The sequence below is a fragment of the Vanessa tameamea genome, chromosome 28, assembly GCF_037043105.1.
Source record: "Vanessa tameamea isolate UH-Manoa-2023 chromosome 28, ilVanTame1 primary haplotype, whole genome shotgun sequence".
Classification (NCBI taxonomy): domain Eukaryota; kingdom Metazoa; phylum Arthropoda; class Insecta; order Lepidoptera; family Nymphalidae; genus Vanessa; species Vanessa tameamea.
This window is the reverse complement of record NC_087336.1, coordinates 6,403,592-6,425,198: the sequence shown is the minus strand read 5'-3', so window position 1 is coordinate 6,425,198 and position 21,607 is coordinate 6,403,592. Positions and strand designations below refer to the sequence as shown.

Below are 21,607 nucleotides of genomic sequence, written 5' to 3'. Positions count from 1 at the left end.
CGTCGGGCACTCACCCTTGAGCAGGTCGGCGGCGGCCAGCATGTCGGCCACGGCGCGCGCCACGCGGCGGCTGAGCTCGGGCAGCTGCGCGCGCGCGCCGGGCGCCAGCAGCGCCGCCAGCAGCGCGCGGTAGGCCTCGGCCGCCGTCTGCGTGGCCGCCAGCGTGCGCGTGCGCAGCTCCTCCGTCTCCGCGCCGTGCGCCGCGCCCTGCCGGCGACGGTTGGATTACGTTAATGATTAAATAAAAACATGTCTATTAGAGAAGAACCTCATATCCTCACGGAACACCCACTTTTAGTTCAGATCCACGGGACCGTTCCTTTGATGTGAGGCGTTTGAACACTTTGAATCGAGTACGAAGCAATGAGGTCGAGATCTATAGCTCGAATACGGTGACGTTTTCGCGTAATAGTCCAAGGGCCCTCGCGTACCTTGGCGGCGGCCAGCATGTCGAGCACGGTGCGGCGACCCAGGTTGGCGGCGGCCACGAGCTGGTCCTGCCCGGCGGCGGCCACGGCGCGCGCGGTGGCGGCCGTCATGAGGCGCGTGCAGCGCATCAGCTCCTCCACGGACGCCGTGTTCTTGGGCGCCGCCGGCGACATCAGCACCTGGCGACGGAGCATCGTTCAGTACGTGCCTCCAGCGAGTGGGCGGGACTAAATTGCCGTCGAGGTGATCCTGGACGGAATAAACTGACCTCGATTTCCTGGGATATGGCCTCAATGGTCGACTCCAGGGCTCGGGTGCCACGAGTGTGCTCGTCTTCCACCGCCTTCACGGTTTTCAGCAGTGACGTCACATTGGTCACCATCACCTTTAATACGTTTAATATTATATTACAGAGTACACGATTGCAAACGATTTTTCTTACTTTGAACTCATATTTGAAAACACGAACGTATCAATTAGAAATTTATTACGAATAATTAATACTTTTAACAGTTACAAAAGCTTTGGGTTGCCAACTAAGTTAGGGCAGACATTGAAAAAAAAAACAACAAAATTAAATAATAAAAATTAATTAAAAAAAAACAAAAAAAATTACACCCAGTGCGAAAAAGCTCATGCCATAGCGGGAAACCCATAAGCTTTCAACCATAGATACATATATAAACATAAAAAGCTCGTCGAATGTACGTCAATATTGGACTTCCAAAGCTCCGCTGTGACATAACCTCCTCGGTCGGAGTCGGTTAATAAAATGCTTGTGGCTTTTAGTAATACACTCGATGGTATTCAAAATAACATGATATGAATGGCTAGAAGGGTGAAATGTGTTTAGGAAATGGGGGTTGGAGGGGGGGGGGGTACCGACTATTATACAAAAGATAATATACTTAAAAGATTCATCGTAATAAATATCTACATAAGATCACAGAAACAATAATAAATGTTCAGTAATATAGGACGTATAGACAAGGAATACAATAGTGGGCAAGTGTATATCAAGTGCGCACACACAACAGACAGACAGCTAAACACATTTCTGTCATCGCATGATTCTGTGATGGGCGATCGGTGTGGTGTGAATGAATGAAGCTGTTTAAGTTCCAATTATTTTGTCAAAAGCTGAATCACTTGTCGACATAGCAGTACTTACAGACTACAGCTGCCCCTTCAACTGACTGCAAAATATTCGATCTTGTTCACATTTAAACGGAACATTTATTATAAAGAACTCATAATCTTCCATTGGTATTTGTTAAATGCACGACATTTGTAATGTAATGACGTCATCAAGTCCAAACTGTTTATTGCAATTGTTGTGAAGAGTCCTCCTAGCACAAGTAGTCTTTTACTTAAAAAGAAAACCTTACTTAGGTTCATTTATGTTTGTAGATCTTGTATAGTTTTTATCTACGATGATCAAATTGATGATCGACAAGAGGATCGTGAAGCTGGAGGTCTAAATACATACACAACATTTTGTTTCGTTTAGTCAGGTGTTCTAAAATTTCTGAGACGATTTGCTGAATCAAGGGATTGTTGGCCAACTCTAATGTTACTACGAAGAACTATTAAAACAATTGGAACTCAAACAGCTGTTGATAGTGAAAACATCTTCATACACCACAAGTTAAAATGAGACGATGGAACGATGAAAGCTATTGAACAGCATGCCATCCATCGCGTGCTCGCTCGCGTGTTAGATCGACCGTGCGTTGTCAGCGGTTAATGTACACCAATGTATCAGTTCTGACCGATTCGTTTCCGCTGGTCGCCACGTCCTCGCTCTCGTGGAACTGCGCGTTCTTCACTTCGTCTAGCATCTTTAGCTGCTCCTCCATTCGACTGTTTGGTCGTTTCTTTAGTCTACTTTCGACGATCGCGCGTATTCGTCTCAAGTCGTCATCACTCGTGTCTCCCCTGTTCAACATCGCTTCGTAGAAACTCCACCAATTATCGATACTGCCGAATTGTTGTTCCCGATTTTTGAGAACGTCTTCGTAAATTTTCCACCAGTTGTTCGCGTAATATTCGCTAGGGTAAGTTCGTGTGAGGTCGAAGATTTCCAAATTATTTCCGACGTTATCTCTTTTTAAAGTGTTGCTCTTTGAGATACTTCGTGTACTGTAATCGTTTATCGTTGCTAGTAAATTGTGTCTGGAACGTTCGACGGTAATGTTCTCGTTACTATTGGGGGGAGCTGTTCGTGTGATATTTTCTCTATTGACTTGTTCAATGGGAATAATATTCTCTTTCCGACGCGTCTCACTTTTGTATTTCCTGATAATTTCTTTGTAATATTTCTCCAACAAGCAAAGTTCTTCGTATGTGTATTTGGATATATCAATCTTTGTATAGACGTCGATTATTTCCTCAATATTGACGAGCTTTTTCTTTCGTCCTTCAACATGTATATTGGATAAGAGTTTTAATTTCTCAATGAGAGGATCGAAACCCTTATAAACAAAGTCTTTCTTAGCGAATTCTATTAATTTTAAGACCATATCTTCATACTTCTGGTCGTATTCTAAATCTTTATTGACTGCTTTAGATTTGTCAACTTCTTCGATAAAGTTTTGCAATGTCTCTTTCTCTCTCTCATATTTGTCTATTTCCGTCTTTATCTCGCCCAGAACCAGCTCATGTCCGCTGAAACGTTCCAATTCACGTCTCGTTTCTTCCATTTTGTCTAAATTACGTTTTGCCAGAGCCTTCCACCATTCGGTATCATCCTTGAACATGTTCCAGAAGTAATGTTTATTTTCTTTATGGATTTCAACTTTATTTACTTTAATATCGTCTGTTTGATCTTTTATATCATTTTGAGACGATTTCGGCTCCGCACTAAGCTCCACATTGACTGTTAAGTTAATCGGTTTCACCTTTTTAACTTTAAATACTGGACTTTTTAATTTAGGCTTCTCGAATTTAGATTTTTTGGACACGCTGTGTACCGTTGTCGTTACTGTTGTTCTGACGTTCTCATTAACAACATCCTGCCAATCTAAATCGTCCATAACCTGCGACAGCCTCTTCATCTCAATGTCTAGGTCTGTGCTAGGTTTATTAGCGTCTTGGGCGTTTCTTCTCTTTCTACTATCGGCTTTATCAAAGGAGTCGACACATAAATCGACCAATTTTCGTAGCTCCCCCAGGAATATGCTCTCCCCGTATTTCAGTACGCGCCATTCCATATCGAAAAGACTATTCCTCGATGTCAGATTATATCTCATATTGACATCGTCGTTGATGAGTCTCGGTGATGGTTTTAACATTTTACTCTCAATATACGAGATCATTTCTTCACAACTATCGTGAAATATCGTCGGAGACACGTCATCATCGTGGCTAGAGTAGTCTAGGAGTTTTATTAGTTCATCTTCTTGATCAGATTGGAATATATCCGTCTCTGAATCGCACGAATTGTAATCCCTTATGTTAATAGAGCGTCGCTTGCTTCTAGGTATAGTGTTAGTTTTGACGGGTAGGCTCCAACGCTTCGGATCCGACAAACGCTATAAGGCAAGAAAGTCCAATATTGACATATACAGAGACGAACACAAACATAAAACAACACGTGTGTGTGAAGTGAGTGACAAAACCTAGAATTTCGAACATAATGAAAGATAAAATATATTAAAACGAAATCGAATATGTACAGGAGTCCAGATAGACTTCATAATTAAAATTAATGCCTCAGTTATTCCACAGTGAGTAGTGCTTTTCGATAAAAATAAATTAATACCTATTAGACTGTACCAAGTATTAGACCTGATTTATTATACTGATGGTGGTCTCGTCTACTCACCCCGTGGGATCGACCGTCCTACCCAATGAGCATCCATCATCGCAGTTATATATCGTTAGTGAGGTCTAGAGGTCCAGTTCAGAAATGGTATCGGACCACTTCTGAACCGAATTTCGGATTAGGTGTCAATAGGCGGTCGTCACCGGGGGAGGGGGTGGGGGCGTACCTTGGCGGCGTGCTTGAGGCGCTGCATGTCGGGGTGCGCGACGTGCTTGCCGCTGGCGGCGGCGGTGGCGGCGGCCAGGTCCCGCAGCGCGGCCGCCGCGTCCCGCGCCGCGTGCAGCACCAGCACCTGCGGCTCCGCGCCGCCGTCGCTCAGCGACGTGGCGCCCTGCTTCACCACCTCGCACAGTTGCACTGCGCACACGCCACGCACATTGTAGGAATCAACTCGTAAATTAACCGGTCGAGATAACAGGTGTCAACTTCGGCTCTATTTCGACTTTATTCTAATGAGAGAGAATCTCGCACAAAGAGAAGGTATACAAAATAAGCTGAAAGATTTTTTATCAAAACATGCAGTATTTTGTCAAACTTGAGTCACTTACCGATAGTACTGACTGCGCTCTGGGCTGCAGCAGCCAGCTGCTCCTGGCTGCCTGCAGCACCTCCGACCAAGGTCTTGGTGTCCTCGACCAGGGTCTTGGCAGTTTTTAGAATGTTCTCCCGATGGTTAGAGAATGTATCGCCTTCCTTGTCCGATTGAAGTGTACCTGGATGATTTAAAAAAAAACATTTCAATTAGAAATACCGTTGACAGCGATGAAAGGGATAAGATGGCGACAAATCGACAAGCGGATAATGTTTTTGCTATTCTATGAACGACCATAACTATTCTAAATTAAAAAATATATACTGATCGCCGACAAACCTTTTAAAAAAGGTATTTTTTTTACGCTTGATAATTACAAGTGAATATTTTACCTGCACTCGCGAAGAGGATGGTGGTGTCGAGGTCCCCGAGGATGGTGGCGATGGTGGCGGCGGCGTCGATGCAGGCCTGCGTGCCGCGGGAGCCCGCCTGAAGCGCGCTCAGCACGGCCACCGCCTGCGACACAGCACTCGAGTTGTAAGCATGCCCTCGGCTCACCAGCGGGCCCGCGCCGCGTGCGACGTGCGTGTGCACGTGCGTGTGTACGTGTGCACCTTCTCGTTGACGGCGCGCGCGGCGTCGGCCACGGCGCGCCTCTGCGGCGGCGCGGCGGACAGGCGGCAGCGCCCGCCGGCGCGCACCAGCTCCGACACCGCCTCGCCCAGCTCCACCGCTGACACGCGGATCCTGCCCGATACCGACGACGAGCGTTAGTTTGCCGCTTTCGCTCCCGGAAGCGTTCATCCGGCTCGGAGGACCGGCGCATAATTTCAAGGTGTAGCAAACGGTCACCTGTTGGCTATATCCGCATTAGGAGTGGTGGCAGAGGCGCCCACGCTGTCGGCCGCTAGCTTCTCATACTTCCCGCACATTTCGTTGCCGACCTCCACCAGCTTGGAGGGTTCCGTGGCCGATTTTGCCGTCTAGAATATTGAAGCATCGGTATTTTATATAATACTGATCTTATATATATCTTATGTAATAATAAACTTCTATATACATATGAAAATAAAAATATTAATAAAACTTATCAAATTGATGCTTAAATCGCCAAAACCTTACCATATCGGTGGCCAATCTTGCAATGTCCTTCGCGGCACCGACCATCCTCGTCTGGTAGTCCACGAACGAGTCCGTCTCATCGTAGCTACCGATCAGTGACATCCTGATAAACGTACATATATGTGATTACTAACTATTACAAATGTAATTTAACCGAAACTATTAAAACACTTTAAAAAAACGTATCTGTTCATTGTCGCGTACGGATTTACATCTAAAGATACAATCTACACTAGCCACTAGACCAATGTGCAATTATAATTCGTTGGTGACGTTTGTTTATTCGTTTCTACGATACGAGACGCACGCTTTATTCGATTTTCTACGAAATATATTTAACGAGTATATTAACACACGACTACATTCATAAACATGTTTCCTCACAATCAAAACAAATACGTATATCGTTTTTAAACTACAACAATACCAATACTGAACAAGATCGACTAAATTATATAAAAAGATTCATGTAAACCTTTTAATCATATTTATAACAGGTTTATAGCTTATTTATGTCAAGAACGATCTGCAGTGGTTCTCTGGGTCCACTAAAACAAATGAGCTGAAATATTTGCACAGACTATTGTTGCCAGTGGCAATACAAACTGCTAACATATAGTATTTAATCTTCTCTACATATACGTACGAAGATTAACAAGGCATAACGATATAAACAAATAATATTAATAATAAATACAAACAGTTTCTTCATGCTTGACACTGACACTAAAAGCGTTCGTTACGCAAACCGCTCGCGGACTGCGCGCGCGCGACGCACATGTATGTATGGTCTGTAATGAGGTCACTTACACTAATTAGACTGAATTCACTTTTATTAGCGGTATTACGATTTCGATATATTTTGATATTCATATTTTGTATAAGATTATATGTGTACAAATGAATTTATTTAACAAAAATGATGATTAAACTTTACGTTGTGTTTTTTTATAACTCTATAGATAAAAAATATTGTTTATCCGTCGCTCGATCTGATCCCCTAAAGCTAAAAGCAATGCCTATCGTTTTATCTTTTATTTTTTAATTCTTATTAAGTGATTCAAGTACAGAAAATGTTTATAAATGTGTTTGTTAGATTATAAATAGCATTTAAACAATTTTTACAATTTAAATGACTTCTATAAATCTTTATTTGGTAACCTTTAAGACGTAAACACATTTCTCTAATAATAATCACCGCATTAATTTCGTACGTAAAGTTAATTATAGTTGAGGAAGGTTATGAAGCTAAGAGTTTAGTTAGTACTTACTGACGCTGTTTCTATAAATATAGTTACACGAATTATGACGAATATAAAGGCAAAATTTTGTTCATCATTCGTAATGTAAATATTATACGGGTATTGAGCGCTGATTGATTTTTAAAAATAACCTCGCGTTATAACTCATAACATTAATTTTGTTGCATTTGTTTGTATGGTACACGTATCCCATAAAAATTTTCAAGGTGAACCAATTCTTAGTTACGTAACAGCTCTACGAGTGTGTACTCATATACAGGTCCCCCAGCTGTCTGTCCAGAATACTTACGAGAAAAATTCTTTCAAAAACTAAATCTAAGCGTATTGGACCTATAATAACGGAGATCCTGCGGTAGTTTATCACTTATCAAAATAATATTTTTAATAGCTTTGTTACATTATGTTAAATACGACGGGCAGCAAACCCGGAGAATGTACTAGTCAATTCATAACAGCGATCGAGTTTGGCTCTCGGCCAGGCTTAGCTCGCATCGGTGACCTAAGCGCTGCATCACTAACTAATATAGGTTTATTAGCGTTCTAAGAAACTGTTCGTCTGTCGGTCCTAACTCATATCGATATGATGAGTAATATTTGATTACGAATTTTATTTTGGTATTTACGGGACATATCATTTATATATTTTTAGTATGTTTATAGAAGCCAAAATGTCTTAGTATTAAACCAAAATATAACCATAAAATAGAACACGTAAATATGTAGAGTTAGAAAAAAATACCGGCCAAGTCCGAGTCCGACACGCGAACGAAGGGTTCTGTACCATTATCTATAAGAGTCTGTTGTTTTTTAGTATTCGTGGTTATACATTATCTGTGAAAATTACGACTGTCTAAATATTACGGTTCATGATATACAGCCCGGTGACAGTCTTAGTAATGGGATCCCGTTTTACCGTCTGGGTTATGAAACCCTAGAAACGAAAGCTATGATCACAATAAAAATGCCTAGACGTCTTGATTACAAATAGATTTTTTACGAGAACCTTGCTCTTTGAACGTATTACATCTTGTTACATAATTAGGTACAAGATTATTGACATTTAGTTCGAGAAATTTGAAATCAAGGCGCATTGTATATAGTGAATCGGATTGTCGATTAACTGTAATCGGTTTAACTTAAAATACCAGACGAGAGACGAGAGACGCTGTCCTTAACCGCGCGCTCCTCGGTCGCGGCTATATATAGCCGGACAGGAGCTGTTTGTAAATAACCGCCGTACATGTTATGTATTTTGTTTACGCTTGTTCGAGTCGAATTTCTACATTCAATATATCGACGCTACACTTATTGACTATCAAAGTAAATAACCGCCGTCGGTTCCGAAACGTAAGTACCGTGAGTATTTTTGTCGAATACGAATTACTTAAATCTTTGAAATGAAGAACAAGCCAAGAGAGGGCGGATCCTTCGTACACTAATTGTGTAACCTCGTGCACGCCTTTATGTAACTATATATTTTTTAATTGAACGCGTACCGGTGCTCGGTGAGGCGCGCCACGGCCCGCGCCACGGCCTCCAGCAGCGGCCCCACGGCGCCGCGCTGCGTGCTCAGCTCGCGCACGTGCGCCGTCAGCTCGCCCAGCGCCGCGCGCGCCAGCCCGCCCTGCGCGTCCAGCTCGCCGTGCGCCGACACCGCCTGCGGGAGAGAGACACGTTACTCCTCTGCCAAGCTCATTGCGGCGACCACGACCAGGTGGTCCCGAGCGCTCACCCTGGGGTTCCCGGCGGACTGCTTGGCGGCGTGCACGAGCAGCGCCAGCGTCTCCAGCACGGTGCGCGCGTGCTGCAGCAGCGCAGCCTGCGCCGCCGAGTCCGTCGTGTGCGAGGCCGCGCCCGCCGTGCCGCTCACTAGGGGCTCGGCGTACGACACCTGACCGACACGACTGTGTTTTACTGATTGTAATGTAGATCATATTCTACGGTGACTATAATATTTTCTGCACAATTGACTCGTGTTTGAGAGAGAGCCGTCTTGGCCGAATTTGGTCACGGGGATGTTATTATGTTATATATTTGTGTGTATCTTTTAAATAGGTTAAATTTATTCCTGCTCTTGAAACGAACTAACTAAAACGTTGACAAGGACCGGCCGAATGATGACCGAATTCTGACAGTTCGCATTACCACACGTGTGGTGCGCGACTCACCAGCTGCGTGACAGCGTGCCCTAAGTTTTCGGCCTCGCTGCGAGCCGCCACACGCAGCGGCTCCAGTCTCTCCAGCATCTCCGCGGCGCTGTTCTCTATCTGCTCGGAGTAACCTGTTATAGGAACACACGTTTTATTAACTGCTATAGTATAATTGTATATATGTACTGTTAAGGAAATGAGATTTTTTTTCAACGTGAATGCTCACCTTGAAGTGTGTTAACGTGTCTCGGCTGCAACTCAAGCCCCACAGCCTGCAAGGCCACCTGGTCCAGCTCGCGGAGCTGCTTATTGAGCGTGTCCAGGGCGGTCGCACACTCTCGCTGACCGGGAGCCATTTCGCTGTCATATGTATAGTAAAAATATTGTAAAATATCATCTAGTGTCTGCTAAATGCTACATGTCAGTATTGTAAATATGGTCAGAAAGTGAAATGGCAGGAGAGGTCATTACCGTATCCCGGAGACGAGGTTCTTGACGGTGTCCGAGACGGACTTGCTGTGCGCCGCCAGCGCGTGCCACTGCGTGCGCTCGGCCGGGCTCAGCGCCAGCGCGCGCGCCGCCTCCACCATCGCGCACGAGTACGTGATGATGTCGCTGCGGGAAGGGACGGGTCAGTCAGCGGTCAGCGGCTACGTGCGGGGCGGGGCGGGGCGGGCGGGGCGTACCGTCCGCAGGCCAGCACGGGCTGCTGGCGCTCGCGCGCGCTGTGCGAGAGGCGCGCGGGCACGGCGGCGAACTCGGGGCTGTCGGCGAACTGGCGCAGGCTGCGCACGGCGTCCAGCAGCGGGCCCGTGGCGGCGGCGCAGCGCGCGCGGTTGCGGTCGCTCCAGTCGGCGTCCAGCGCCTTGATGTCCTTGACGAGCGCGGCCGTGCACTCGGCCACGTCCTTGGCCACCTGCACGAAGTGCCGGCGGCCGCGCGGCTCGGCGCAGCGCGCGGACGCGGCGCGGCACGCGTTGCACAGCGCGCTGGTGTGGTGCGCCACGGCCGTGGCCGCCGCCATGACGCGCGGCTGCTCGGCCGAGCGCTCGGCCAGCGTGGCGCACGCCTGCTCGATGGCCTGCGCGGCGCGCGCGAACTGCGCGCGGTCCACCAGCCCGGCGCGGCCCGCCGTCGACGTCTCGTCGGACGCCGCCACCAGGTAGGCGGCCTGCGCGATGCACTCCACCAGCCCGTGCACGGCGGACGCCACGGCGGCCACGCTGCGCGCGAACGGCTCGGCCTCCGCCTTCTTGACCGCGCTCGCCATGCCCGACATGCCCTCGCCTGAGGACGGCCGCATTGTAGTTTTGTCTCACTTTACATAGATGTATCAACAGAAACTAATTTGAGACAATATTTATACTACGGAACTACGTACTCAGCAGCTTGCTCTGATCGACGACCGCGTCGAGGCAGGCGAAGTACCCGAGCTCGCTGAGCGGCTGCGAGGGCGCAGTTAGCAGCGGGCGGCAGCTCTCCATGCTGCGGATGGCGGCGGCGCACTCCTTCTGTCCCGGCGCCGCCTCCGTGCACACGTCCACCTGCGAGCACTAAAGCTATGACCATCCCCGTCGACTTCACTCGAAAATACGTCCGGCTCGAGGGACCAATATAAACTGATATTCTTATGACATCGACTATATGGAGTTACTAGACAAATTAACTCTTAGAACCGATTGTTCCTACGAGGTATCGCAAGAGTTCTCATATCGCAAATGTTTACTCACAAGGTGATTGATGCTCTCAGTGACTGCGCGCGCCGCGTCCGTCAGCTGGTTCTTCGCATTCGGTCGGGTCAGATCCTGTTATCGAAACGGAACGATTATCATTCCATTAAATCACAATTGGGTTTCGCGCTGATTTTTTATTTTTAGAACAAGACTTTTTATCTCGATTTTTGTTGTCGCTTAAGAGATAGCCAAATAATGTTCGAGCAAGGGAAGTAACAGAAGAATCAGTATAAGTTATTATATACTGTATACTGAGTATGAAGATAAGCCGACCTGACTGACTGATTTGGCGGTGCCGAGGAGCTTGGACGAGTTGATGGTGACCGTCTTAAGCGAGCTGACCATCTGCGTACGACTCTCCACTTCCTGTGAACATAAATATCGAGGGATAAACGTGTTAGACATTTGCCAATGAATAAGACATATAATGCAACAAAATGCGGCTCGCACCTCGGTCTGGCCGGCCATGTCGAGGCAGACGGCGGCCAGGCGGTCGAAGGCGTGCTGGAAGTGCTCGGCGGCCGGCGCCAGCGCGCCCCCCTCCGCGGCCGACGCCACGTCCGCCGCCGCGCCGCTCAGCCCGGCCGCCGCTCCGTTCAGCTCGTTTTGCAGCGTGCTGACAAAGGGAACCACACTTTGGTAAATATTATGATACTACTACTAAGTTTACTTGAGAACCTTACCTTATCTTTTTATATTCAACGAAAAAAATAACGCTTGTGCGATCGTTAGCAGACTGAAAAGAATAATCTACGTTACGAAACAATAGTAACAAGAAAACGTGATTGGAATTTAATTAAAAAAGCACTAATTCACATTTAATGCACAAATCACTTAAACTACATACAAAGCGATCAATGATATAACTGCAATAAAGCCATTAGTAGAGGTGAAAGCAAATGGGCAACTTTTGCATTCGAATGACGCGATGTCATTGGTCGAAATTTTGAATAATCTATGGTATACGTTATGGATTCGCGATGAAATGGCATTTTGAATGTCGGCAACGTGGCTATCGGAACTTTGGAGGTCAAATTAAAGTGGAAATGAGTATAGTGAGTCGTGTAGTGTTGTATTATAAATATATCAATCAAGAACTGTTTGAGTGCAAATCGCGTGGTATATATCAATCTATGGTTTGATTATCTTTACCCTTATCTCCAAATAACAAATGAATCAACGTAATATCAACACCATGAATGAGAAAATTAAACTTGAAATCTTGGGCACGGCGGACATCCGGATTAACGAACAGAAACAAGTTATGTCGCGATGCGTGTGACTTACCCGTGTTATTTATTACCTAACTATGTAAATTAAGATATTGATAGATCATTTCATTTAATAGTGTTTCCCGTCTCGTTTTATGATATGAAATTAGATTTTCATAATAAATAATTTCTCTTAATAAAGATTTATCTTTATATATACTAGCGGGTCGCTCATGAAAAGAAATTCGACCGTAATTAAAGCGAAAAAAATGTGGCTCCGCCGGACTGTATACGTTATTATAATAAAACAAAACTAGTATAAAAAAGCGTCATGGATTTGTAATTATGACATGAAGTTTTGTCATTGGTAAACTATGAATGTTTATGTTAAATGAGTGAGCGGTAGACGCATGTTAATTTAAAGTATTTCTAATGCATATAATATACATTTCAACTGTGACAATTTTCATACTCTTCCGTCCGCGTAAATATCGTAAAAAGGTTTAAAGTGTTTCGTTTCACGTAATAATATATAGATGTAGTTGTAGTTACCCGTAGCTCTTGTCTGTGAGCGGGAACTCGCCCATGTCGAGTATGTCCAGAGTCTGGTTGATGCTCTCCATGGCGGCGTCCAGCTCCGCGGTCGACGGTACCGACTCGATCGTTTGTTCTATGCCCTGGGATATATGAATACATTTTACTATGTTGACTTTCCTTTATAAAAAATGAACTGCATAAAGATATTAGAAATTTTTTAGAGTTCGCACCTGAGAGACATCTTTAGCGATAGCCATTATTCTGGAAGTGTCAACTTCCTCGGAGCTGGCCAACTGGTGCTTCACGGTCTCCACGAGGGTCAGCGACGAGTGCAGGACTTGTCGACCCGATGTTATCACTCTGGAGGATAAAGTATATACCGTAGAGGAGTACGATCACATCTAATAAACGAGAGCGACGTCGGGTGCGTTACCGGTGCCGGTTGTGCTGCGGCGCCACGGCGAGCGCGGCGCGCAGCGGGGGGGCGAAGTCCCGCAGCGCGCCGGCCAGGTCGGCGGCGGCCCGCGCGCAGGCCGCGCCCTCCCCGCGCCGCGCGCTGCCCGCCAGCTGCGCCGACGCCGACGCGGCGCTGCGCCCCGCGCTCTGCAGCCCGCTGTACGCCCACTCCGCCTGCGCGCCGACACATCGTTACGGGTCCGGGCGACACGTGCGAGGCCGGGGGCGGGGGTGCGGGGGTGCGTGCGTACCGTCTGTCCGGGCAGCGGGCGCAGCTCCAGCGCGCGCGCCGCCTCCTCCAGCTCGTCGAGCTCGGCCTGCAGGCTGCGGATGATCTCGGCCGCCGCGTCCAGCTCCAGCCCCTTGCACGACACGCGAGCGCGACTCACGGCCGACCTGGTGATGTCACTCGCATGTTTGTACTCGCGCTTTAACGTGTCGCCCGTGTTGTTTGTTGTGAGTAAAATATTTGTGGCATATGACGCGTGAGCGAATCGTCACCTGAGGTCGGCACAGCTGGTCGTGAACTGGTGAGTGGTGTCGGCCAGCTGCTTGGCGGTTGGGACGTCGTTGATGGTGGGCAGAACTCCACGCGCCGCCTGTATCACGTGACCACTCGGCTGTCGGGGAAAGAGTGCGTGACTTGTTAATATGGATTATTATTATTAACCGATCGAATTTTGTGCAAAAAAAGCAACTGATTCTTTCGATAGTTCTCATCATCGTATGAACGTTAATATGATGAGGTCACAGACATTTTAAAATTGAATAATATGATTAAGTTATTCAATTAAATTAAATACAATGTACGCATTGTTAGGAATAGTCACAAGCGTAGTGCGCACCTGCAGGAAGGTCTCGGCGGCGGTGATGAGGTCGAGGTGCGCGGCGGGCTCGCCGGGCCGCGCCACCGCGCTGCGCACCGCCTGCGTCACGCGCGGGACCTGCTCGCCCAGCACGCCGCACTCCGACAGCAGGCTCTCCTGCGGAACGGGATGTTTTAATAGAAGCTCGGAGAATGCGATCGGCTTGCGTTAACTCCCCGTGTCTCAGGGAGCACCTAAACACTCTCATCGGACGTGTCGGATTCAAGTTCCATCAGATCATGAGAGAGATGAGGCATTGCGCCTACTTGTACACACGCTTGCTGCCTATAATATCTTCCACACAATTTAATAGTATCTTCTATACTTTTATAATTACATTCAAATACGACAAAACAATAAAATGAATCAATCTAATCTGTATTAAGTGTTTTTGCTACCCGTACTAAAGTGTGTCGGTCGTGTACGTCGAACATAGCGCACGTACCTGCGAGTACTTGTTGGTGTTGTACTGCGTCGCGTTCTGCGCCGACGTGATCAGCTGCGTCGCGCTCGACGTCGCCTGGCGGGCGCTCTCCTGTAATATCGGTGGGTGCTGTAGCGGCGCCTACTTCACTTACATTTTTCATTGAATCGAGGTTCGGAATCAACATTATTGTTATTACATTTTTAAGATTTCAATCATCTTTTTGTGAATTTGGCAAATGTCTCAAAGCAGTTTATAAAAATAATTTCAATATTTAATGTATCATCTGCTACGGTGGTGAGGCGGTCGGCGGTACGTACAGTAAGTCGCGCTAGCTGCGAGCTGACGATGTCCTGTCCCTGTGCGTAGTCGACGGTTATGAAACGCAGCTCCTTGGCAGCGCGACGGAGCGCCTCCTGCTTCTCGCGATCCTGTTTACAACGATAATATTTGTAATACCGAATTCCACAATAAGGTCTGATTATAGAATCTTATTCAAAATTAATACATAATCGATATAAACAAACAGTATTCGTGCGTATAAATGGTACCTGTGGGGAGGAGGCGCAGAGCCGCGCCGCCTCCACCATGCGGGTGGTGGCGTCGGCCAGCAGCTTGGCGGCCGCCAGCAGCTTGCACTGGGTGTCCGAAGGCTGCTTCTCGGCCTCCGTCTACGCAGATGGGAATATGTAATAGAAGCAAGTTATAGAATGGAAGTTATAGAAGACGACTAGACGGGCACCTTGATGTCGGCGATGAGGCGCGCCGTGGCGTGGCCCAGCAGGCGCGCGCGGCGCACCATCTCGGGCGCGTCGGGCGCGTCGGCCACGCGCTCGCTGGCGCTCACCACGCTCTCCACCGCCTGCTCCAGCACCGTGGCCTGCGCGCGCCGGTCTGCGGGCACGGGGCCGTTAGGGGGGCTCGCGGGGTCGCCGGCGGCGGTCGGCCGGGGCTCACCTAGGTCGCAGTGCGCCAGGAGCCTCTCGAGCTCCTCGGACACCCGCTGCGCGGCCGCCGTCAGCTGCTCCACTCCGGGGCCCGCGGACTCCGGGGCCTGCTGGCACGCCGTCACCAGCTTCTCCACCGCCTGGGCCACTTGGCGAGCGGCGCTGGTGAGCTGCTCCCTGCAGGCGGGGTTGTGAAGAGTCGGCGCTACCACCTGGTGGATTTTAAACATCATTAATTTGAATAGTCATTATATTAATATATTATAACAGTTTTATATACTCAAATTTTGGGTAATACGCACCATATTTACAAAGATTTATAGGAGAACATTTTTATTACCTTATTTTGCATAACCTTGAAAAAATCTCAATGTCGAAAACTCTCCATAGTAAATTTTGAATATATTTAGTCAAACATTATGCTTACTCTTATTTAGAGCAATAAAGTTATCAAAGTGTTGCAGGCGTACCTTCGCGCAGGCGACGAGCTGGCTGGTGGCGAGCGCGCAGTGCGTGGCGGCCGCGATGATGCTGTTCTGCAGCGGCTGCTCGTCCTTGCACAGAGCGGCCACGTTCTTCGCCTTCAGGACCAAAGCCGCGGTGGTGTTGGCGACCGCCTTGGCCAAGGATAGCAGGATGTCCTGATTGGAAAGATATGCTCGTTTATGTAATCTATGACATATTTATTCTTCTTCATCGTAGAATTTAATCCAAATTATTTTAACGTTATTCACGTAATTTTTTCGCGTTTTACACGAACCCATCACGATTCGCTATCCGATAAATTTTCATTTCAAATAATAACGGACAATGACGATCCCATCAACAGTTACACACTTGCCATAATTCTGCAGGAACGGCACCCAAAGACAAACGATTATAAGCAGTAATCTATGTCGTATAAAGGTCATTATTGGATGACAATATATCTTGTTAGAATATACATTTTGAACCGTCCATAGCTCTGCATTAAAGCTTGTAATATCATTCAAAAGTACTCAATAGAAGTCTACTCGAATAGATTACAATTTTATATTAGTAATTTTCTAGTAAATTACAAAGATTTGTGATCTTAATAAAACAAAATCCATTAAATCAAAAGATATTACTCTCTATGTCATCATAGAGTTTTATTATAAAAATGTTTGGCAAAACAGCTGAGTTTTTAATGCTCATAAAGACATTTGAATTGTCATGCGACAGTCATGAATTAAATGTAAAACTACAGGTTCTGTAAGTAGATTCTACCGGGAAGAACCGGCAAGTAACCCAGTAATTACTCTTCACCAACATTTTGTATACAGAGTGTGTCAGTAAATCCTGCCAAGAAATCAACAAATAAATCCACGCGTCCTTATATTTAATACAATCTTGTATTGAGCAATATGCCTTATTTATCAATGTATTTTTGACATGAACTTTAAATACTTCAATAGGCCAGTTTAAAAATAACTCTTCAATAAATCTTTGATCATAATCTCAAGATTCTTCTCCGCACGTCATCATAATATCATAGTCCTACTATCTCTAACCTAACCCTATCTCCATTGAAATCACTCATTTCGACATTTTATGACATATATCTCCAAAACACGAGTCACAATTAACTAACAATGATTCTACATCACAAACGCATCTCTAATGACTTATTTTCTTTGAGTTTCGCGTTAAGATTTATCTGTAAAACTCGATATTTTAAGTGCTCGTTGAACACTCGTTATATGTCCATTCACTCATGAAGGCGCACCACGTTAAATTATAATCGGCGTGCATCCATACGAGCGAGTGACACCAGCTTACAATATGTTTCAGTTCGTTTTACTAAGAGTAACGACAGCAAAACAATACAATATTTGTTAAGTATGTTTTATCAAAACGCCGATAATTTAACTTTTCATTCGTGAGTAAATATATCAACAAAAATAGACCTATTTACCGAGTTCTGAGTTATATTTTATACATTATCTGACTTATATTTGTAGTATTTTTATTCTTCAATTGAATATCTTTTCTGGCACTTATAACCTTATTACATCGATATATTATCTGACATCAGCGATTCTGAGATGTGACGTCATTATCTGCTGTAGGTATTATTGAGTTATATACAGGGTGTATTAGTGTTAGTATATAATTATTTTTGTCATTACATTCACTTTTTCGGACAGTTAGTCGTAAATAAAAACCCAAGTATTTAATAAAAGCAAATGTATTAACAAAAATAAAATATGGCGTATTATGGCAAGAGCCGAAACCGGAATAGTTATGGTACATCCAGTTACAAAAATTTAAGTAAAATATAAAATAATAATATTAAAGAAAAAAAACGTGCTCGATGACTATGAGTGTGATTTTTGAACATGACTGTACCAAATGAATTAATGACATAAGTATGGAAAATATACAAATATGCTTTGCGGGCTAACTTATATAGTAAATTTTGAAAGTCAAATCGAATATTACTTTTAAATAATTGAATTAATTTAATAATATATTTAGTAACGTTATTTTTAGCCTTTATAATTTCATAAAATGTAATTTCTTTCACCAAATGTTATTAAGTTACATTGTTATAGGATTTAGAATATGTCATATCAAAATTGTTAACAAACCAGTTCGGTACTTATAGTATATTCCAATGGCATGGGGAGTAAAGATATATAAACAGCTATGACCTTGAATTGACATGATATCATTGGTCGAGATGTAAAACATCTATGGTATTCGGCCTTCATAATGGATTCGCGAAAAATATTTTATGACGATTTTTTTTATTTTGAATGACGGCGAAATTGTTATCTAGAATAGTGAGACATTATAAATAAAGATAAATTTATCAAGTCTCTATTTGTAGCACTATTGTATATAGAATATTCAAATCGGAGGTATGTATATCTCAACTCCGCATGCCATTGGAATGTACATCAAACGGGCATCGTCTTAAATTGTTTGCCGATGATGCTACAACTGCCTGCCGTCCAAATTGTTGATGTGACAACATCGAAGGTGGCGCCATCTCTTATAAAATTTCTATGATCAAGTCTAGTACAATGAGTTATTCGAAGAGACGACGCATTTATTTAACACGATCTATTTATAACATTCCAACATTTTTATAGTATTTTTTAGAGTTTGGAACACTAAATTAAATAGATATGCCAATTTAAGTTTACTGTTATGATTTGTTTGATTGGTACAAAATCCATCGAACAGAATTATTTGGGATAAACTTGATTCCTATTCAAACATTTTAATCGAATGAGATTCTTGAAAATATATATCTTATATTGGTACGTAAAGAACAAATTCATCCCAAATAAAAATAATACAACAACATAAAAAAAAAATGTGATGAAAATATCGTAAATTATAAAAACAAGCATTAAAACCATGAAATGGATACACTGAGACATTGTAACAAAAAATATACGTCATCAACACAAAAATTGCTCAACAAAACAACTACTAAAAAAAAAAAAACATAGAGTTTCGCACTTTTGTGTCAATGACCTAAAAATAATATCTTTATCAACTAACTATTAAAATGGAACCCAACAACCAATAAAAATAAATTAAAAAATATAGCGCGTGCAATTCACGTGCACGTGTAAAACATCTCGGCACCAGTAACGTTACATGTTCAAACGTTGTATTGGACCAAAGAAACCTTACTTCTATAACATCGTTAGCTGTCTAGAAATAAACCGTTTCCAGATGCTCCTATTGGGTTCTCCTATTAGTAACGCGAGGACCTTTTCGCCCTTGTGGTAATATTAAACGGTACAATATTTATGAATGTAATAATATTAGTTAATGGGTGGAATACCAGAAGAAACCAGTGGAGCATGTGGAATTAAAAAAAAAACATAAATTTTATAATATTTTTTTTAAAAATGACCAGATATTAATTCGAAAACTTTCAAATAAACAATATTAGGAACTCGTGTGTGTTAATTAATCAATTATTATAATTATTAAGTCAATATGTTCTGGTCAGACTTTTAAAACTAAATGCCAATTGTTAAATTATTACGACTAGATCTAGTATCAACTTATTAATATGGACGTTTAAAAAATTACAAAACAAACACAATGAAAATAAAAATATCACTACGATCGACACTTGTAAGGGATTATCGGCGAGAATATTGTGCTTAACAAACAAGAATTATATCATTAATAATGTTTATTACAAATGTCGATCAAACACAAAAAAAAAAATATTAAAATTGCAGTCTTTTTCCTAATGCTTTAGTCTTTATGTTAATTTTCTTTAAGAACATTTAGCCGAATAATGAGAGTCGTGTAAACACTTCAATCTTAACCAAAGACAGCGGGTTCAAATCCGACAAATTTAAAATTCATCTCATGCTCGATGGCGACGGAAATCAACGCAAGACATGCTACATTTGTCGGATTAAATTCTAACGCATGAATATCCCGAATTGGAGAGCGGCGGAATAAACTCCAAACCTTTTCAGAGCCCTAATCCCACCAGTGGACATTTAGTCTTTTACGAATATTAGCCGAGTAAATTCACGAAAACCGAACAGTAACAAGGAAAATGACGGCAAGTTTGATAGGTCCCCTAACATAATGACACTGCAAGCGTGGAAGTCAAAACACACATTACTGGAATGGACGATTCCATAAGGACATAATATTTACATAAAATACAATTAGTTTAACTGTTATTTGTAATATAAAGACTGTTATATTGAAACATTAACATCTCGATAGGTGAAGGGATATAATGGCACAACTGGACTTTTAATTCATATTATTCTCGACGGCGAAGGAAAACATCGTGAGGAAATCTTCATGTGTCTAAATTTTTTTAACCCGCATTGGAGCAGCGTTTTGGCATAAACTCCAAACCTTCTCAAAGGGGATAAGTCCTTAGCCTACAGTGGTACATTTACAGGATGTTACTGTACTATATCGATACAGTTGTAGCCAATAATGCGTATTCAAATATTATGGTGATAGAAGCTCTAATTATCTACTTAAGAGGGGATGTCCACGGACTATTTACCTTGGATATACAGACACGATGTTGGTACGATTTTTTATAGTGGTATTTATTAGAAGATATAATTATAAAAGTTGATATTATCGATACAAAAAGGACGGATCGACTTCCATATTACTTTTTAAACAGTCATTATTTTCGTTTACATAAACGTGTGCCATTTTATTATCACCTACCGTTCTATCAAAGTCATATAACGTTGTCCAGTTGTAATATTTTAATCTGTTGTAAATGATTTCACATCAAATCATAGGAACATAACTACGAGCGCTGTGTTTGAATTACTTTTTAAAACAATCACTACACGATACGAGACGGCATTAGTTAGAAAAACCTTCGTGGTAACTTTATCATCAACGTCATGGATATTAGTCGATTTGATTGGCGGGAGATGACGCGATAGGCGACCAATGAGCGTTCAGTATTGGTAAGTCTGACTTTATTTATCAATTAAAGCTCCAACATTTTATTGTATGTATGTAGATTGTATTGTATTGTAATTATAGCAGCAAGTTGATATGATGTTGTGATTTATATATGTTAAGTGTCTTTAAAACTATACGAAATCAATCCCTTTAATCTACTAATCATAAACTAGACGACAATTAATAGAAATCTAATACCGCACCCCCTTATCTATATTATTAACAATATATAATCATTGATATCAAAAATAAATTCATTAAAACGTTAAATAAAATATATTTGTATAAAAATTACAGTAAATATTTTGATACTCTTGAAATGTTTACGATATTAGTTCGCAAGTTACCCATTCGCTTGCGACTTACGGATCAGAAGGTTACGGGTAGATTAGACAGTTATGTTATATATTAAACGGACTTAGGAACGTAACTATGATTGACTATTAATCAGACGGGTATCGAATATTTTACCTCCTTCATATTGTGTTATAGGATAATTCGAGCAAGACATTTTCAATACTTTTAAAACTATACAAAACTTGCGAGGGTGGAGTACTAACAATTACAAGTATTCTGTTTGGGGAAAAAAATGTACTTTTCGTGAAATATTTGTATTATGCTCTAGTATTAAATATTAGATTGTTGACTCGTGCGT

At 43.3% G+C, this 21,607-nt stretch overlaps 1 protein-coding gene across 11 annotated transcripts in view; it reads right to left on the bottom strand.

The window, feature by feature from the left end:
- The window catches only part of Rhea (rhea), a 76,665-nt gene that overhangs the window by 8,924 nt on the left and 46,134 nt on the right, over positions 1-21,607 (bottom strand). For 8 of the 11 annotated variants that reach the window (XM_064219560.1, XM_064219561.1, XM_064219562.1 and 5 more), the window contains exons 21-51: positions 15,966-16,136; positions 15,291-15,707; positions 15,100-15,219; positions 14,869-14,979; positions 14,570-14,659; positions 14,104-14,241; positions 13,760-13,878; positions 13,510-13,654; positions 13,236-13,432; positions 13,033-13,162; positions 12,818-12,942; positions 11,505-11,670; positions 11,328-11,420; positions 11,052-11,126; positions 10,703-10,865; positions 10,008-10,608; positions 9,793-9,936; positions 9,548-9,681; positions 9,340-9,452; positions 8,904-9,062; positions 8,668-8,828; positions 5,910-6,012; positions 5,640-5,770; positions 5,402-5,534; positions 5,180-5,303; positions 4,804-4,968; positions 4,422-4,612; positions 2,202-3,962; positions 698-814; positions 432-608; positions 15-207 (exon numbers count right to left, since the gene is read on the bottom strand). In XM_064219560.1, the coding sequence (XP_064075630.1) occupies positions 15-207; positions 432-608; positions 698-814; positions 2,202-3,962; positions 4,422-4,612; positions 4,804-4,968; positions 5,180-5,303; positions 5,402-5,534; positions 5,640-5,770; positions 5,910-6,012; positions 8,668-8,828; positions 8,904-9,062; positions 9,340-9,452; positions 9,548-9,681; positions 9,793-9,936; positions 10,008-10,608; positions 10,703-10,865; positions 11,052-11,126; positions 11,328-11,420; positions 11,505-11,670; positions 12,818-12,942; positions 13,033-13,162; positions 13,236-13,432; positions 13,510-13,654; positions 13,760-13,878; positions 14,104-14,241; positions 14,570-14,659; positions 14,869-14,979; positions 15,100-15,219; positions 15,291-15,707; positions 15,966-16,136 (6,667 nt within the window). The remainder of the gene's footprint in view (positions 1-14; positions 208-431; positions 609-697; positions 815-2,201; positions 3,963-4,421; positions 4,613-4,803; positions 4,969-5,179; positions 5,304-5,401; positions 5,535-5,639; positions 5,771-5,909; positions 6,013-8,667; positions 8,829-8,903; positions 9,063-9,339; positions 9,453-9,547; positions 9,682-9,792; positions 9,937-10,007; positions 10,609-10,702; positions 10,866-11,051; positions 11,127-11,327; positions 11,421-11,504; positions 11,671-12,817; positions 12,943-13,032; positions 13,163-13,235; positions 13,433-13,509; positions 13,655-13,759; positions 13,879-14,103; positions 14,242-14,569; positions 14,660-14,868; positions 14,980-15,099; positions 15,220-15,290; positions 15,708-15,965; positions 16,137-21,607) is intronic. The other 3 variants (XM_064219557.1, XM_064219564.1, XM_064219563.1) reach the window with 3 other exon arrangements.